This window comes from Megalops cyprinoides, chromosome 13 (assembly GCF_013368585.1).
Source record: "Megalops cyprinoides isolate fMegCyp1 chromosome 13, fMegCyp1.pri, whole genome shotgun sequence".
Lineage (NCBI taxonomy): Eukaryota > Metazoa > Chordata > Actinopteri > Elopiformes > Megalopidae > Megalops > Megalops cyprinoides.
Genome location: NC_050595.1, coordinates 24,955,053 through 24,971,271, shown reverse-complemented (window position 1 = coordinate 24,971,271; position 16,219 = coordinate 24,955,053). Strand labels below are relative to the sequence as shown.

Genomic DNA, 16,219 nt, shown 5'->3' with positions numbered 1-16,219 from the left:
GCTATACTAAAGAGAAAAATCCAGCTCCACTTCTCTTTTTGTGATGCCAAAAACATGAATTCCAGCCCCAGTTCTGATACCATTTTAAACCTTGAATAGCAAGAGTGCTGCCAAATATATGTCACCTTCTCATCCAATCAGTGTTTTGCATTTTCAACCAGTAGAGTCAGGCCAAAAAGGGCAGGTGTCTGTGACAGTATTTTTTTCTTTACAATTATTTAACCTTTATTCAGGCAAGTGCTGTACCTACGGTGAATGCATGTTAATCACATGCAACAGGAGATTTACAGTCCTCGTTTGGCCTCTTCTATAATGGCAGAGCTTGCATTCATCATTCATCCAAGAAGTTGGAATCACTGTCAATGTTGTCCAAACAAATAATTCCTCTTTCCTTCTATTCCTTCCAAATCAATGTCCTAGATGCATAAAGTTCGAGCAAGAAAAACGAGGTTTTCTGTTGTCACTCATGAATTTCCCTAAAGTTCACTATAGTTTTTAAGCTAGTTTAAACGTGATTTTTATGAAATACTACCGTGATAACCTGGTTTCAATCGTGCCTTACTTTTGCTTTATTATTCTTTGATGTAGTGGGTGAGTGACCCTGGGCCAAGAGCCTATTCAGTTAGCAAGAATAAATTCATCTCGTGATCTCCAGCGCTCTGTAAAACACTAGCAAGTGATGCGATCCCTTAAATGAGCTATCTTGCAGCCTGGCTCCATTCAGTTTGAGACGTGGATGCGAATTTGCCAAAAGGCTTACTCCAAGGCCGACTGTGTTTAACTGGCTTAGCGAGTCTCATGATCCCCCTCATTCATCGCTTCACCGTTTGGAAATCAAGAGAAAAATGAAGAAATACACATTTCTACACAATAAGAGGAAAAGAAGAGAAACTGTATTTTATGTTTCCGGATTTTTACTTGCTCTGTACTGCATTGTCCATTTATTATTCAAAACTGCTTCAACTTCTCAGGAGCTCAGTTTTCAAAGAAAACGCCGGGACGTCGGTGAGTGTCAACTGGTGGTGAAGAGACTGAGCAGTGATATACCAATAGGAGTTTTATTCTGTCAGATGCTAATTCAGACTACTGTGTCTAATCAGTTTAACAGCCTCTTCAAATGGTGAACAATACATCTAAGGATTTTCTGGGTTGAACCGCATGGAACGAATTCAATTAAAAGTTTATTTTCATCAGGTTAACTGCAGCCATTCAATGTTACATTACTCATTCTTTAAGTACAAGAATGCATGTGACACACTACAGCAGGGACAACTGGCCTAAACGTTGGTTTTGGTGTTTTCTTTTTAGAAAATAATGACACCCAGTGCGTACCTCCACAGTCTTCGGAGTTTCCAGACGGTTTTTTCACAGTGCAAGAGCGAAAGGACGGGGGAATTGTAATATATTTTATGATCATTTTTTACATGCTGTTGGCAGTATCGATTGTCTGTGACGACTACTTCTTGCCATCTCTGGAAGCTATCAGCGAACGTAAGAGCCACCATGAAATTTGCTTTGATTTTTTAGATGAATATCGCTGCCACAATTCTCACGTAGCGGGTAATTGGCGGCGTATTTCCGTGAAAAGAAGCCGTGGTAGCCGTGTTTATTTCTCGTTCCAGGTCTTGGACTCTCTCAAGATGTGGCAGGGGCTACATTTATGGCAGCTGGGAGCTCGGCACCAGAACTAGTCACTGCGTTTCTAGGTAGTGTTTTCACTAATCAGTTCTATTGTTTGTCAGAAATTACTTGCAAGTGCTGTATTGTGCCACCTCCACTAATAATATTATAAATAATGATAACAGCAACAACTGTTTTTGTTGTCGTTACTTCATAATCATTTTCCTTAGGTGTGTTTGTGACAAAGGGAGACATTGGTATCAGTACAATAGTTGGATCTGCAGTCTACAATCTCCTTGGCATTTGTGCTGCATGTGGACTGCTAACCTCTATGGTATGTAACATTCATGTTAAAGGTTATCCTACCAGCGAAAAAGCCTACGGCACACACAGAGTAATTAATCAGAGCTTTGTGTATTCAAGTGAAGCGCTGGGTCATTGCACAGTTGATCCCGCTCGCCCAGCGAATCCTATGACCTTCTGCAGCATAATTAAGAAATAGGATAATTAATAAGATAAAATTATAATATAATATTAATGATATTAATTATATAAATATTATAATATTAATTATAAGATAATTTAGAAGACCATGACCTGAGTTTACACTAAACTTTGACAATGCATCATCTGTTGTCTGCTTTGGAGGGAACCATATAGCTTTATAGGAAATATACCAAAGATGAAAAAACTGATTATTTTTTCCAGGTGGGCCGACTTACCTGCTGGCCTTTGTTCAGAGACTGTGTGGCGTATGCAGTTAGTGTCACAGCAGTAATCACTATCATATGGGATAACAAAGTGTACTGGTAGGTCTTTCCCCTTGTTAGCTGCTTTGCTATAGACTACACATGCCCTTCAACTTAAGTCTTCTTTCAACAAAGCCAACAAACAACCACAAGATAATGGCTTCACAATAGCTCCCATGAAAATCCTTGCCGTTTATGCGGTGCAGTTCTGAGTTCCAGTTCCAGCTTTTTCCAGACTCCATCTAGTTTATTCTTTGATTAAAGCACCCCTGCTTGCGTCCAGCTGTTAATTATTTCTCAGAATCCTCTGAGAGGAGTTGTTCTTTTGAAATTTGGGATTTTGCCAACTCAGTTGATTGTTTCTGTCACAGTGAAATTGTCTTGAATAACACTGAGCTGTCTTGTACATTTCACATTACGGATTATGTTCAGAAATATCACTGAGGAACTGTGAGTAAGATTTCAAAGCATTGTTCACCTTGTGAAATGACAGTTTTACTCTTTTTAAGGTATGATGCAGCCTGTTTGTTACTGGTGTACGGACTGTACATTGCGGCACTTTGCTTTGACACTCACATCTTTAAGTACGTGGCGAGGTGGTTCAGCCCCTGCTGCTCCTGTCTGGATAAAAGAGAGGAGGGCCAGAGTGAAGAGCAGCCTCTGATTGGATGGAACGACACAAGCAACCTCCTGGTGCACCGACGTTCCAGAGCCGACAGTGGAATCTTCCAGGATGACTCGGGCTACTCCCATCTCTCCCTCAGTCTTCATGGACTGAATGAAAATTCTGAAGGTAGGAAACCAAGCCCATTCACCATTTGCAGACAGCGTCAGCGTAAGCTATGTCACCGCGTAGTCATCTTTCACCAGATGCTGAAAGCTCAGAGCTGGGTGTTGTAAGTATTTCAATGGGTCACACGGAGTGCCGGTTCACTGTTTGAAGTTGTGTTGCTGTAGCCTGCCTCACTGATGCGACGTGTCAAAACACCTCCATCAGGAAAGGGCCATACTGTTGAGGTTTGGCAGACCACGGTCTATGCTTCTTGTATTTTACGCAACGTGTCTGACTGGTTAATTTCTCATTAGTCACAAACACTTATAGGTAAAGGTGGGGACTACACAAAAGGGATTTTTTTGTCATGTGTGCACCTATGTTTTGTTATTCTGTGAAAGCAGCACCCTTAGGCTGAATGTCTCATTTGGCCAAACTGAGATAGGTCGATCGCGAAAAGAAAATATCCTCTGGGCAGGCTAGGGTTGATTGACCTGTAGGAAGCACTTTTCCATTTGGACCAAGTAGAAAACCATATCAAAACAGTGATTTAGACATTGCTGTGGTGGACGCTGTCTTTAAGATTAGATTTTGAACAAATATTGTGATTAATTGTGGTCTTTAAAAAATATCCGTGACACTTGATACACAGAATAAGGCTGTCGCATTGTCTTCTGGCCAAATGTTCAACCTGAGCATACCAGTCTGGCCATCCCATCATCCCTTGGTTTAATTGACCAAAAATATAGTCCTCACCTCTTGACTGCAACTGATCTGGTAAGTAGCAAGGGTAACGGTAGCATGGCCGAGCGGTCTAAGGCGCTGGATTTAGGCTCCAGTCTCTCCAGAGGCGTGGGTTCGAATCCCACTGCTGCCAAAAGGCATGTTTTAATTATGAAGTGTTATTTCCTTGTGGAACAGCAGTGTAGCGTAGTAGTAAGGTGCAAGATTGTAACCAAAAGTTTGCCGATAACGTAATCTAATGTAATGAGTTTTCAAGTGCAAAACGACAGCCATACATCACTGAGGTAGGTGGCAGGTCAGTTCACTTCCCTGCACTGCGAAGTGTTTGGAGGTCATTTCAGGACGCTTTGGAAAAAGAGTTCATTATTGTAATTCCATATGGCTCGGAGGCAGTTGCGACATCTCATTTTCAGTGAGCCCTTTCCTCTTTGTGGCAGATCACAGGAGTGTATTTGCGATGCCAGAAAATGACCTGAAGAGAATCCTTTGGGTGCTGTCCTTGCCTGTCATCCTGTTGCTGTACCTGACTGTCCCGGACTGCCGAAAACGATTCTGGAAAAGATGGTTCATGGTCACGTTCCTCATGTCTGCGGTCTGGATCTCTGCCTTTACTTACATCCTGGTGTGGATGGTCACCATTATGGGTAATTGTATTTTTTTAATTTTGCTCTTCCAATTCAAGCACAAGCTCATTAACTAACACACATACTCCTCTTGGAAGATTTCACATACATGCAAGTGTAATATCTTGAATCTGTTCTACAGTATACTGTTATCCATGGTAAGATAGGAAATGAAGAGGTTGAATGGAGAGGGCTGCTTCAGGAAAAAAAAAGTTTTGATACAACCAACGGCAGCATCACATGGCCAACTCTAATTCTTGAAATGCCATTGTTGTGTCCTGTGGGGATTAGTGTAACCCTTCGTCTGAAAGTCAGACATGATTCTTGGCCAGCTCAGGATTAAGGGTCGCTATGCCCTGTGGGATACCATGAGAAACCATGTGATGCCAATAGACATCATGGAGCATAATAGGATTATTATCCTTCAAGCAGTCATGAAGACTCACATGGGAAAGCTAAAAAGGAGTAACTGTTGTAAAGGTCCCCGATTGAACGACCCAGGTACAACCAAACACTGCCTCTCTCACATCCAGCATCCAATGAGTGCATCTGGAAACAGTGTTGCCCTTCAGCAGCCCTTCAATCTGATTTGTCTGTTACAATGTGAGCGTTTGTACCCCAGTTTCACTTGAAATTGTTGGAAGCACCAAATGGGGTGGGGGTATTCATAATAAGCAACGCAGAGGCTGTTGGTTCTTCCTAGCCATAAAAAACTGGAAATTAACTATAAAAAAATGGATGCACAAGAACAATTATTCGTTATATATTGGTTCTGGTTACAGGAGAAACTTTGGAAATCCCAGACACAGTGATGGGTCTCACGCTGTTGGCTGCTGGAACGAGCATTCCTGACACAGTGGCCAGTGTCATGGTGGCAAGAGAAGGTAATGTAATCCAGGGGGCTGTTCAATCCGCCCTTTTCAGTTTGGGCTCAACTAACAGTCACGCAAGTATTACTTTTTGTACATCATGAGTTGTCAGGAGTTGAAGAGTGATGGAAAATATCTAAAAATTATGGAAACAAAGCATGCCATGATTCAAATTTAAGGGCAATCTACCAAGCAGGAGGATGTGTGCTTCTAAATGTGTTGGTAACATCTAAAGACTTCCAATAACAAGAATTTTCTGGCATTTTCCAACGTAGGGAAAGGAGACATGGCCATGTCAAATATCGTGGGATCCAATGTGTTCGATATGCTGTGCCTGGGACTGCCGTGGTTCATAAAGACAGCGTTTGTGGACACTTCCTCTCCGGTGGAGGTCAACAGCACAGGCTTGGTGTTCACTGCAGCAACCCTCCTCCTGTCCATCCTTTTCCTGTTCGTGGCTGTGCACCTCAACGGGTGGAAGCTAAACAAGAAGCTCGGCCTGGTGTCCCTGTTTTTCTACTTTCTTTTTGCAACCTTATCCATCCTGTACGAACTTGGAATTATTGGCAACAACCCAATCAGAGTGTGCCCGGACTGACTATAAACCGTCCGAACGTGTATCGACTGATCTCAGGAAAAACGGGCACGTTAAACTCGATTTGCTTCATCACTCGTCAGATCCCTGCAGATAAGTACTCAGGCCCTTGCTGATAAGAACAGAGTTAACTTGCCTGAGAGGAAGGGCGGGGAAGGAAACAGAATGTGAGATTTGATAAAGTGAAAACCCAACTTTCTGTGAGCTTCTCTGAGTTGAAAGATAAAGCTACAAAGATTTGTGCTGAACATTTTAATGCCTTCAGTTAATTGTTGAATTTTTTGTATGACAGTGATTCCTCAAAACGCAGAGATGTCTTTGTTCAGTATTTTTTTGAGTCATTAAAATGCATAATTAAAATTAGAATGGAAGACAAACTACACACCAGCTGACACCTACTAACATTCAGTTTTTTAGGTCACTCTGAAGCCAGCCTAACCCACAAGTTAAAAGGTGATCCCACTCACAAGGAATTAATGCAACAGTCTGATGGTTACAGAAGTCACAAGGACAAAGTTAAAAAATTAAAAAGTTTATTCATAAACTGGTGAACCACAAATTAAACAGGGCTTACAAAAAAAAAAAAAAGTGTCACGGAATATAAAGTAACCCTACGCACATCCAGATACAGAGGCTGGTGATGATCACTGAGGACTGCAAGGGGGAAAGTGTTTTTAAAACAAAACAAAAACTGAAGGAGGGAGTTGGGTGTGAACATTGCTACGGGATCTTAAGCGTTTCGGTCGATGCGGACGTCCACTTCTCTCCCGTTGATTTTGGTGCCGTTCATCATTCGGCACGCCTGCTCCGCGCTCTCCGGCGAATCAAAGCGTACTGTTCCGCACCCCTTCGACTTCCCATTTTCCATTTTAATTTCGGCAAACATCACTTGGCCTAAAATGCAGAGACAGGAAGCGGGGGAATGCTTGTTATGAACAGGATTTAGTGAAGCCCGACTGTGACGTGGTTCTACACACCACATTAACCCAGTTCGACTTACACCAATATCTACACATTACATTGTTCTGCTGATCTCACTTTTTTGCCCGAAAACAAGGACATAGGATGATCAGTTCAGGTGTAAAGTTACCGTGCCATATGTGATGACAAGCACATGTAAAGCAAATGCATAAACGACCTTTTGTCTACAGAAGGGAAGATCTAGCCACTGGAGGACTCCAGACATCATTAAGCCTTTCTATGTAGCAGCCAGATTGGCTAAAAGAGCCAATGCCCCATGCCCACTCAACAGGGTTGATCCAGCATAATCCTCTCTACTTACTGCTTAGACACCACCAGTAGAAGCATTTATATGACATCAACACCAAACTAATGGCTTTCTGCACAGTATCATTTAAAACCTTATTTAAAGGTTTACTTTCAAGTATTTTGCAGGAAAACAAACCATTTATAGTCTCAGGATACAACTCAGTACAACTCAGTGAATACTGTCTTGGGGAGGTCAGGCTTACGACAACCTGTCACACTTACCACAATGACTGAACTTCTCCTTGAGCTTCTGCCAGGTAAGGTCATAGGAAAGCTTTAAAAAGGAAAGAGTCAAATTAACATGTGTATTAAAAACATAAGGGGAGGAGAGAGTAAAAAAAAAAAAAATCTGCACATACATTTCGCACAAAGATTTGGCAGCCGGCCTTTGACCCCGAGCCCCGGTCAGACATCCCGCCGCCCATGTATCCTGAGCCGCCCCCGTAGCCCCCGTATCCACGGTTCATGTCCATGCCGCCGCCCATCCGGTCGAAACTGGAGCTCATGCGATCCATGCCCATGCTCCCCATTCCACTGCCTGCAAAGACGGGAAGGATATTTCAGCGGCCTGTTCCCCCACTGTCCTGGCCAAACTCCCAATCAGGCAATAATCCCCAGTCTAACTGGCTAAACAACTCCCAGTCCCAAATCTCCATCTCAGCTCGCGTGTGGTACATTTCTGGGGCAAAGTGGCCGACATGCATCAAACTAGGTGATTCAGGTTCAAAGTCCTCCCCCACCCCCCGTGGTGAAATGCACTGAAAGGCACTACATGAATACAATCCATTATAATTGTTAGGCTTGAGACTGGGGAAGGGGGAGAAAGAAGCAACTGGACTCATTTTAACTTGTATTGGGCATTTCAATAGAGCACCACAAACCACAACTCTTCAAAGCAAAGTTTACAGAGAGTAATGTAAAAGAGCAGGTGATGCCTTCAGTGAAGTACCATTCAAATGAACATGCAGAGATGTTAGCTGATGTTAGGCAGTGAATAAAATGTACATGTACCTATTCCAGACCCCATTGGACCCATGCCAGCATTACCCATGCCTCCTCCATAGCCTCCCATTCCACCTCCTGATGAAGAGAATTCACTAACAGTCAGGCAACATACAGACAACGCTCCACCGCATGTTACTGGACAGTTAAGACCCTAGCTGGATTAAAATCTAGACACAAAACAACCAATAATTCATGCAGTTTTTGTAACTTTTTTTCTGAAAATGTTGCCCTGATTTTTGCTCAATGGACATGAATGAAGCAGATACATACACACATATCCACACACACACACACACAGACACACAAGTGACCCACTTACCCATTCCCCCAAAGGAATCTCCAAAGCCTCGATTCATGGACATGTCGTTTCTGCCGAAGTCTCGGTCAAGGCCACCCATTCCAGAGCGATACATGTCTGAAAACAGGCAGAGAACATGCTCTCAAAGACCTGCTTTGCACTTATCTTAAATAACTAACAGTAGAAGTGCACACTGCAAAGGCATGCTTAATGGGAGCATTTGAAAAAGGACCATCAAGACATTAGTTGCAATTAAAAAATTAGCTGATGTCACCTGATAACAGGAAGGCTGTTATGCTGATGTCTAAAATATCTGTATCAGCCTTAAAAAATGCATAACAGTTGACCTCTCGAGTATATATATATTATACTGACCAGCTGTACCTACTGCTAGGCCTGCCCCCATTTCTAGAGGATTAATGCCCTACATCCCCTGCGGAGCTGACATCTGCCTTACTTGTCTGTCTGAGTGTGTGCAGAATTGGGCACAGGTGCATTACCTCCCATCCTCCCCATGGGTCCCACGTCTCTGCCGCCGTAGCCGCCCATGTTACCCATGCCATCCATGCCCCCGTACCCGCCACCGCTCATCCCTACGGCAACGAAAGGGAAGAGCCTTTACTACACATGGACCACTGCATGGAAATCTGTCCGTCGACAGGGTGGCCAAAGTGCGCCTGTAACCAAGAGTAAACGATAATGAAAGTGTACAAACCTCCCATTCTGCCCATTCCTCCAAACCCAGGCCCATCCATGCCTACAGACGCAACGGAGGAGAAACATGCACTTAAATGCTGAAGGGAATCGGTTCCAAAAACTTACTCAATTCCCCATTCTGACAACAGAGCTTTATGAAATAAATTCCATTGCTGGGAATCAACTGTGGTGTATTGTTTTTTGAAAGTTATAGTGTGTGCTCTTTGCATAATTATGGAAATATGTGTCAACTTTTCAGGATTGCTTCTCAGAATACACACCAGTGGAACACAAAGTATTTTCAAATATTCGAGAACATTTTCATTTTTATCCCTGGAAATATTTTCCATCTGCTTTGTGAAGTTCAGTTTAATTGACATTTATTGAGGATTAGTGATGAAATTCAAACCATGGGAAGTCAAATTATAAGGATAACAGCCCATTTAAAACCCTTGATGATGTACTGATGTCAGAAGAGAAGTATTAAATGAGTTTGTTTCTAACATAATGCATTAAATCAAGCGCGTTTCTTTCTGTGACCTACTAACTGTCCATATCCTGCATGGGGCATAAAAAAAAAACACAGCAATAAAATCATACTTTACTTGAGGGAAAACGCTTTAAGAATGGATGCGGTCTTCGATAAATAGAATTCTTGACTGGATGTAACCAAAAACAAGGCATAACATTTCATTACCAATCTAACAGATTACACTATTAAAAGCACTATAGCCTGCCAGCCCCTGCTCCTGTCCTTAAACCTGCTTACATGCTGTCGCAGCAGAGGCTAATAGCATGCCATGTCAGAGTGCCCTTCTCTGCCAGGGTACAAACTATTCAATCTGCACTTTACCTCCAGGCCCCATGTTCCCCATGCCTCCACCCCCACTCAGACGGTTTGCATTGATTGGCTGTCCTCCAGGCCCCAAGCCCATCCCAATACCACCGAGACCCCCTGTAAAGAGATTTGCGTGATTATGTATACATTTACATTATAAGGCAATGATAGTTACTGAGAAACAAAGAAGGATCACAGACAATTATCCTAAAGCCCTTTTTGATTGTTTTGCATAACCTCCCTTTCACAATGGATCCCTTTTTGCTGGATTGCATTTCATGTGGTAGTTTAGTGTTTGTGTGTAACAAAAAAATCTGTTAGTCAAAATGACTCAAGTAAGCTGGTATGTTATATCGAGCGTTTCATTTGTCCATAAAGTTAATGTAATACCATGTCAGAATTCGTACACAGACATCTGCTGATGGGTGATCCTTAAAAGTGACAAGCCTCTTAATCAGAACCACACTTATTTTGGTTGGGGACCATAATGAGTTAAGTCTGCTACCTGTGTATCAAACTACGATCTACCACTATCACTGCCATAAAGGCTTTTTTTTGACTTCATGAACCATCAGTTTTATTAATGTTAAAAATTAATGCAGGCGGTTATAACAGAATAATGAAAAAAAGAACTAGGAAGGGAAGAATTAGCAACTCACTTGGCAACTGAGGTGATTTCTCTACTGGACGAAAATCGTCTGGGGGAATTGACTTGTCATCCTGAAATAAAATATTCACAATAAAACATTCAGATACATCTAGTCCAAATAATGTGAACACACATTATATTTGAATTATCAGAAGTGCTTAAACTGAGCAGTTCACAGATTATATCAAATGGCGGAGGAAACGAGCATTATGAAATGTTTAACATGACTTTTTAAACTGACTTACCATCTTAACATGCATGGGCCTGTCAAACAACATCTGACCATTGAACATAGCTTGAAAACAAAGTCAAGAAAAACACCTGGATAAAAAAAAAGTAGCAAAGACAGCAAGTTTCTGCCAGTAGTCACAGTAGGAGCAGAGACATTTCGTATACAAGATCAGGCTTGATACAATGCTGGATGTAGTATAAACTAAAGGTCATTCACATTTAACTTGGCCTACACAGCATATTTAATATAAAAGATGATCAAGGGGATAATTCAAGTGAATCACTGAAACTGCAGGGGTACAAAACAAAAAGGCTGAGAATCCCTGCTCAAAGCCACAGGGACTTTGATGAGCCCGACTGGCCTACTCTTTTAGTATGGGTGAATGACCTGCTATCTCCAAACTTTTTATGCTCTCATGTACATTGCAGTTGGCCAAGTGAGGGCTTTCCAAACATAATGATGTTGCTAATTCAGCAGGTGTCAGTGTGAAGGATACATATGGCCTGAACGGCTTCGAGGGCTTGGTCGAAGGTGACAGTTCCCATTCCACGGCTCTTGCCGTCTTTATCCTCTTTGACATCAGCCCTTTTGACTGTTCCAGCCATGCCGAAAACCTCCTTCAGCTTCTTCCAGCCAACTTTGAAATCAAGCTGAATTAGGAGAAAGAGGAGACATGAATAAGCCTTACAAATATCAATTCCCGTAACAGGAAAAAACCCTGCACCTCGGCATGGAAAAAAGGACTCACATTGGCCACGAACACCGTGGATCCAAGCCTGCCAGCCTGCAGGGCGTTTATGACCTCAAGAGGGATATTCGGATTGTTGGCAATGGATGGGGGCAGGTTCATTCCACCTGGACCCCCGTCTTGGCCACGCCCCCCTGGGTACATGCCGCCTGAGCGCTGCAGGACTCTGCGAGCGTGCTCACCATCGGGGTCCTGGAATACAGCACACATGCCGTCATTCAACGGCATCAAGCGCTTCCCATCCAAAATACTACACTCGGAAGGCTGTACTTCTCCATGGTGACACATCCATTTGCACATCTGTGGCACTCACCTCCTTGATGTTAAGAGGCCTGCCATGCAGATCGTACTTGTTCATAACTTCTATCGCCTTCTTCACAAATTCTTCATCTTTGAATTCCACAACACTGGGGGAAAAAATGAATACATTACTATGACATAAAACACGAGAGATCAAATCCTTTTTAAAACGTTTCAGTTCTCATGCATTGTAAAACATCTGAACTCACCCACAACCCTACAGAGGCAGCACGGAGTTGTGAAGATGACGAGGCAGTCGGAGAGGGAGAGAAGAGTATACCTAATTAGAATCTGAAAACATCAAGAATGCATGCACTTCTCCAAGCATCTGACAATGCTAATCCAGGTTACTTTACCACTGAGGGGTGCCACATAGTCAGTCAGTGAAAAACTCATGGAATCCATGGACATTTCACCTGTGCAGGTCTTTCTTTCCTTCTTCAAATGATGTGTTAGGACTTTGTCTCAAAAGTTCTGTAAACCTAACAACCCTATAGCCAAAGGAATTAGGCCTTTATGAAAGGTCAAGGTCTTTGAAATTACAAATTTCCCTTAGTTTTAGTAGTAAATATAATATAATATGTCCACAGTGGACAAAGGTTTACTTGTTTACTTAAATCATTGCTTAAGAAAAAAATACTACCCAATATTAAAACATACATTTTAAGTGGACTGCTGTAGGGAAAAAATTAATAAATGCATGTACAACAACATAAGCAGGCTTTTGATGTTTGTACAATTTTCAGTAAATATATGATAGTTTGAGTTAAATTGTCAGTAGACACATAATTGTTTTAAGTTAAAATTGTCAGTGACAGTAATGAGATTGTCTTGTGGTGCAGGGTATTCTTAAGGCTGCATTACATCAAGCCAACTAGAAGACTCAAAATAGACTGCCAGTTTGTCTTAAATTAGCCTTTTATATCACTCAGGGTGGACATGTTACATCTACCTGCAAAAACCCAGCAGACCCTCACACCGAGTCTGCACTAGGAAACCAGTGGGACTAATTTTTTAAAATGCAGCAGAGGACTGAAGAAATTCTTGGAATTTGAGATTTATGAATCTGATTTTACTTGTTGTATTATGGTATTTAAAACTGTGGATTAAACTCCACCAACTCCTTATTGGTCCAAATTATTTTATATAGGTACTCCACATATCCCTCCCACCTCTGACTGGCTCAGGGGTGCCTGTTGAGTGCTCAGGATTCTACACGCAGAATCTTGGTAAAGCAAGATCATTTTCTGCCGTTAACTTCCAACACAGGGCTATTACACAAAGTCAGGTCCCTACAGCCTAGTCGGCTTGATGCACTGCGTCCTTCATACAAAACATTGATAAGACAATTATTTGTGCTCCAAAAAGTTCAGATGTTCTAGATTAGGGAGAGAAAATGGAACTTTTACAGACAAGAGTGCACTGTGCCATTCACATACCTTCATCTTATCCAATACAAATGCAAGATTTTAGAAACAGTCAATATCTATTGGACAAGTGCTGACCAATCACAGTCTTTTTGTTGCCTTTGAAAAATTAGCCAAACAGCCAAACTTAGCCACCAATTGAAAACTACAACCAAAACTTTAGTGTGCTACAAAGAAATATATTCGGGTGTTAGTCTCCCAGAATCACAGAGTAGCACCAACAAACCGTCCATCTAAAAAATAAGTCAATCTACACCCACCAGAAACAGGCTCTACCCACAAAACCTTTCCAGTTTAGTAGCAAGTCACATAAACATAGCCTGAGGTTTCGTTGCCTGATGGGAATTACAGGATAAAATGGAAACTGCTGAGGACATTTAAAACCTCGTGCAGCAAATTGTCCACATCACTTACCCTTGACTTTCCTTCTGCATCCTTAAAGAGCTCCACGTATGTAACCTCACCGACTACATGAGACATACAAAGGGAAAATACCAGAAGAAAAACACAATGCATTTAAAACCAGTCTTCACTTCACTTGCCCCTTGATACAACACTACAGATGGAACACAACCATTATACATCAATGAATCCAGACCATCATTCCACCTGACAAAACCATGCCACGGTTCTTTAACTGAGATATCCACCTGCTTGGGACAAAGTAAAAATGCATCTATGCTCAGCCATGAACATAAGCATACTTCAATGTGTCTGACATGATGTAGTTGGTGAACACCATATCCATAGCACTTAACTGTTTTAAGGTGACCCCCCACCTTGAACAGTTTTGGAAAAACACTACTTTTAAAAGGCAAAATTCCAATAGTTCAAAAGCAGTGCACAGCAAGGCACAAATTTTCAGTATAAATATGCATGTGTCACCTTACAACAGGTACAACAAAGTTATCAACAAATGAGTATTGAGAGGTTACATGATGGAGCTGTCAACACTGTAACAAAACCCAGGACAAAATAACTAAAAGTATCTTTCACAAACACATGTACAACATTTTCTGTCTGAAGCAATACTGGCCTCCTACCACAGGAGAAAACACGCATTGACACATTTACAGTTGAAATAACTCCAGAAAAATAGCACCATTCTAAAAGCCCATGGGCAGCTCCTGTAAATAACGCCTAAGAGGAAGACCATACTTATGGGAAATCCGACCAGGCGTTAAATTTCCGGATCTTTTGAGATCTTTTCCAGATCTTTTCATCATGAAATACAAAAGAGGGCACAGGTCTCGTTGCGAATGTGGGGACGGAAACCCTGATGCGTTTGCATTCCTCGAGCCCTGAAAAATTTACCTTTCTCTCTCATGAGATCTTTAATTGCCTGCCACTTCATGTCATACGGGATATTGCTAATGAACACTCGGTTTCTGTGGACACCCTTCTTGTCTCCAGCGCCGGCATGCTTCTCTTTGGAGTAAGGCTGAAACCGGTTTGATCTCCTGCCGCCAGATTTCTCTTTCAGCTCGGACTTCTCCTTGGGGGCCTCCTCAGCTTCTTCACTAGAGACAATAGAAGAGGGGACAATAAGTAACAATGCTTAAACAAACAGCTGAATGATGACCTCGCGTTGGTATTTCGTACTTCTAGAGGCCTTTCTTGCAAGTAATCACCAAGATAACGATTTAGCATGCAAGCGGGCTATCAAAAAATACGTCATCCTGAAAACATTGTCTCACAAATCTATAGCTAGATACTAAGAGCTAACTAGTTATCCAATAACTTAGCAAAAAGCTACATTTAAGACAGCTCAATGGCTGAAGATTAGGTAACGTTTGATAGCTAGCAGGACTCCCTACATCAAACAGTAAAGTTAGCTAGCTAATCAGCAGCACATCTAGTATAACAATTTTCCTTGGGCCAAAGAGTGTTTTGAAGCCAAATGAACAGAATCAGCTGATGTGAGAATCAACCATAACAGCTAGCTAGTTACAAGCACTAACGGGCCCCAAACAGTCGCAAGCCGAAGCTTTTCCAACTGTACCGGTTTGCTAAACTACCAGTCAAACTAATGACTACCGTTTGTCCTCTTTGTGCGCTTGCAGGACTAGCAAGCCCAGTTAGCTCAGTCAATTTGCGCTGAATTTTTGCTCGTCACATATTAAGTTATACTACACGAAAATGTTATTGTTTATCTGTAATCAAAGAGGTAGCTAATCACCAAGAATACAATGAACTGCGAGCTATATATCTTACATTCAACAACTAGGCCTATGGCGTGTTAGCTAACGTTGGCAACGCTAGCTTTTCGATTCTGTCTCCATTTTAGCAAACCGGCACCGAATAAAACTTGTAGGTAACATTAGCTATAGTTACGTTTTCACGCCGTTCGTGTTCTCCTGTGGCGGTTCATTTTCGAGTTCTGCGGCCGTAGTTGTTTCTTCCAGTTGATCTTCAGGCTCTTGTTTAATATCGTCCATGATAACAAGTTTACGCAGCTGAGAAGTCGTGCTGTACCCAACACACTCAGTCCGCCACTGCACAGCTTCAATCGGAAATCGCTTAACCGGGCCTCTCTCATCGCGAGAATTGGCGAGGCCTGGTTATTCAACGTCAGCTACAAACAATGAGGATGATGTGTGGGTAAGGCTATCGTAACTGCAGTGTGAGCGCGTTCCGCCCTTAGCAACTGATTCTGGATCACCAGGAGAATGTACAAAGAAATGAATGGGGATAGGGTTGGAGCTGGACAAGCTGATTTTAGGTCGGCAACCAAGAGTAGAGTTTATCCTAAACTGTACCAGGAGACAACTCGTTGTCAACCTTT

General features: G+C 42.2%; 2 protein-coding genes and 1 non-coding gene across 4 annotated transcripts; 2 read left to right on the top strand and 1 right to left on the bottom strand.

Moving 5' to 3' along the window:
* The first annotated feature begins 845 nt into the window (after positions 1-845).
* On the top strand, positions 846-5,975 carry LOC118788361 (sodium/potassium/calcium exchanger 5-like). The gene is made up of 9 exons (XM_036544327.1): positions 846-1,005; positions 1,309-1,491; positions 1,623-1,706; positions 1,851-1,954; positions 2,329-2,429; positions 2,879-3,162; positions 4,323-4,529; positions 5,291-5,392; positions 5,653-5,975. Exons 1-9 carry the CDS (start codon positions 846-848, stop codon positions 5,973-5,975), a joined length of 1,548 nt encoding a protein of 515 aa, XP_036400220.1.
* Positions 3,937-4,018, top strand: trnal-uag. The gene has a single exon. It is a non-coding gene; the product is annotated as a tRNA-Leu (tRNA).
* A 567-nt stretch (positions 5,976-6,542) lies between the features above and the next one.
* myef2 (myelin expression factor 2) lies at positions 6,543-15,953 on the bottom strand. 2 transcript variants are annotated; one of them, XM_036544505.1, is made up of 17 exons: positions 15,769-15,953; positions 14,749-14,954; positions 13,849-13,901; positions 12,217-12,224; positions 12,021-12,114; positions 11,708-11,899; positions 11,456-11,609; positions 10,973-11,022; positions 10,738-10,798; positions 10,094-10,195; positions 9,260-9,301; positions 9,045-9,137; positions 8,566-8,661; positions 8,253-8,321; positions 7,601-7,779; positions 7,464-7,515; positions 6,543-6,866 (listed from the first exon to the last, which is right to left on the bottom strand). In XM_036544505.1, exons 1-17 carry the CDS (start codon positions 15,870-15,872, stop codon positions 6,703-6,705), a joined length of 1,719 nt encoding a protein of 572 aa, XP_036400398.1. In that variant the 5' UTR covers positions 15,873-15,953; the 3' UTR covers positions 6,543-6,702. The 2 variants fall into 2 exon arrangements, with proteins under 2 accessions (XP_036400398.1, XP_036400399.1); XM_036544506.1 differs by lacking the exon at positions 8,253-8,321.
* Between the last annotated feature and the right edge of the window lie 266 nt (positions 15,954-16,219).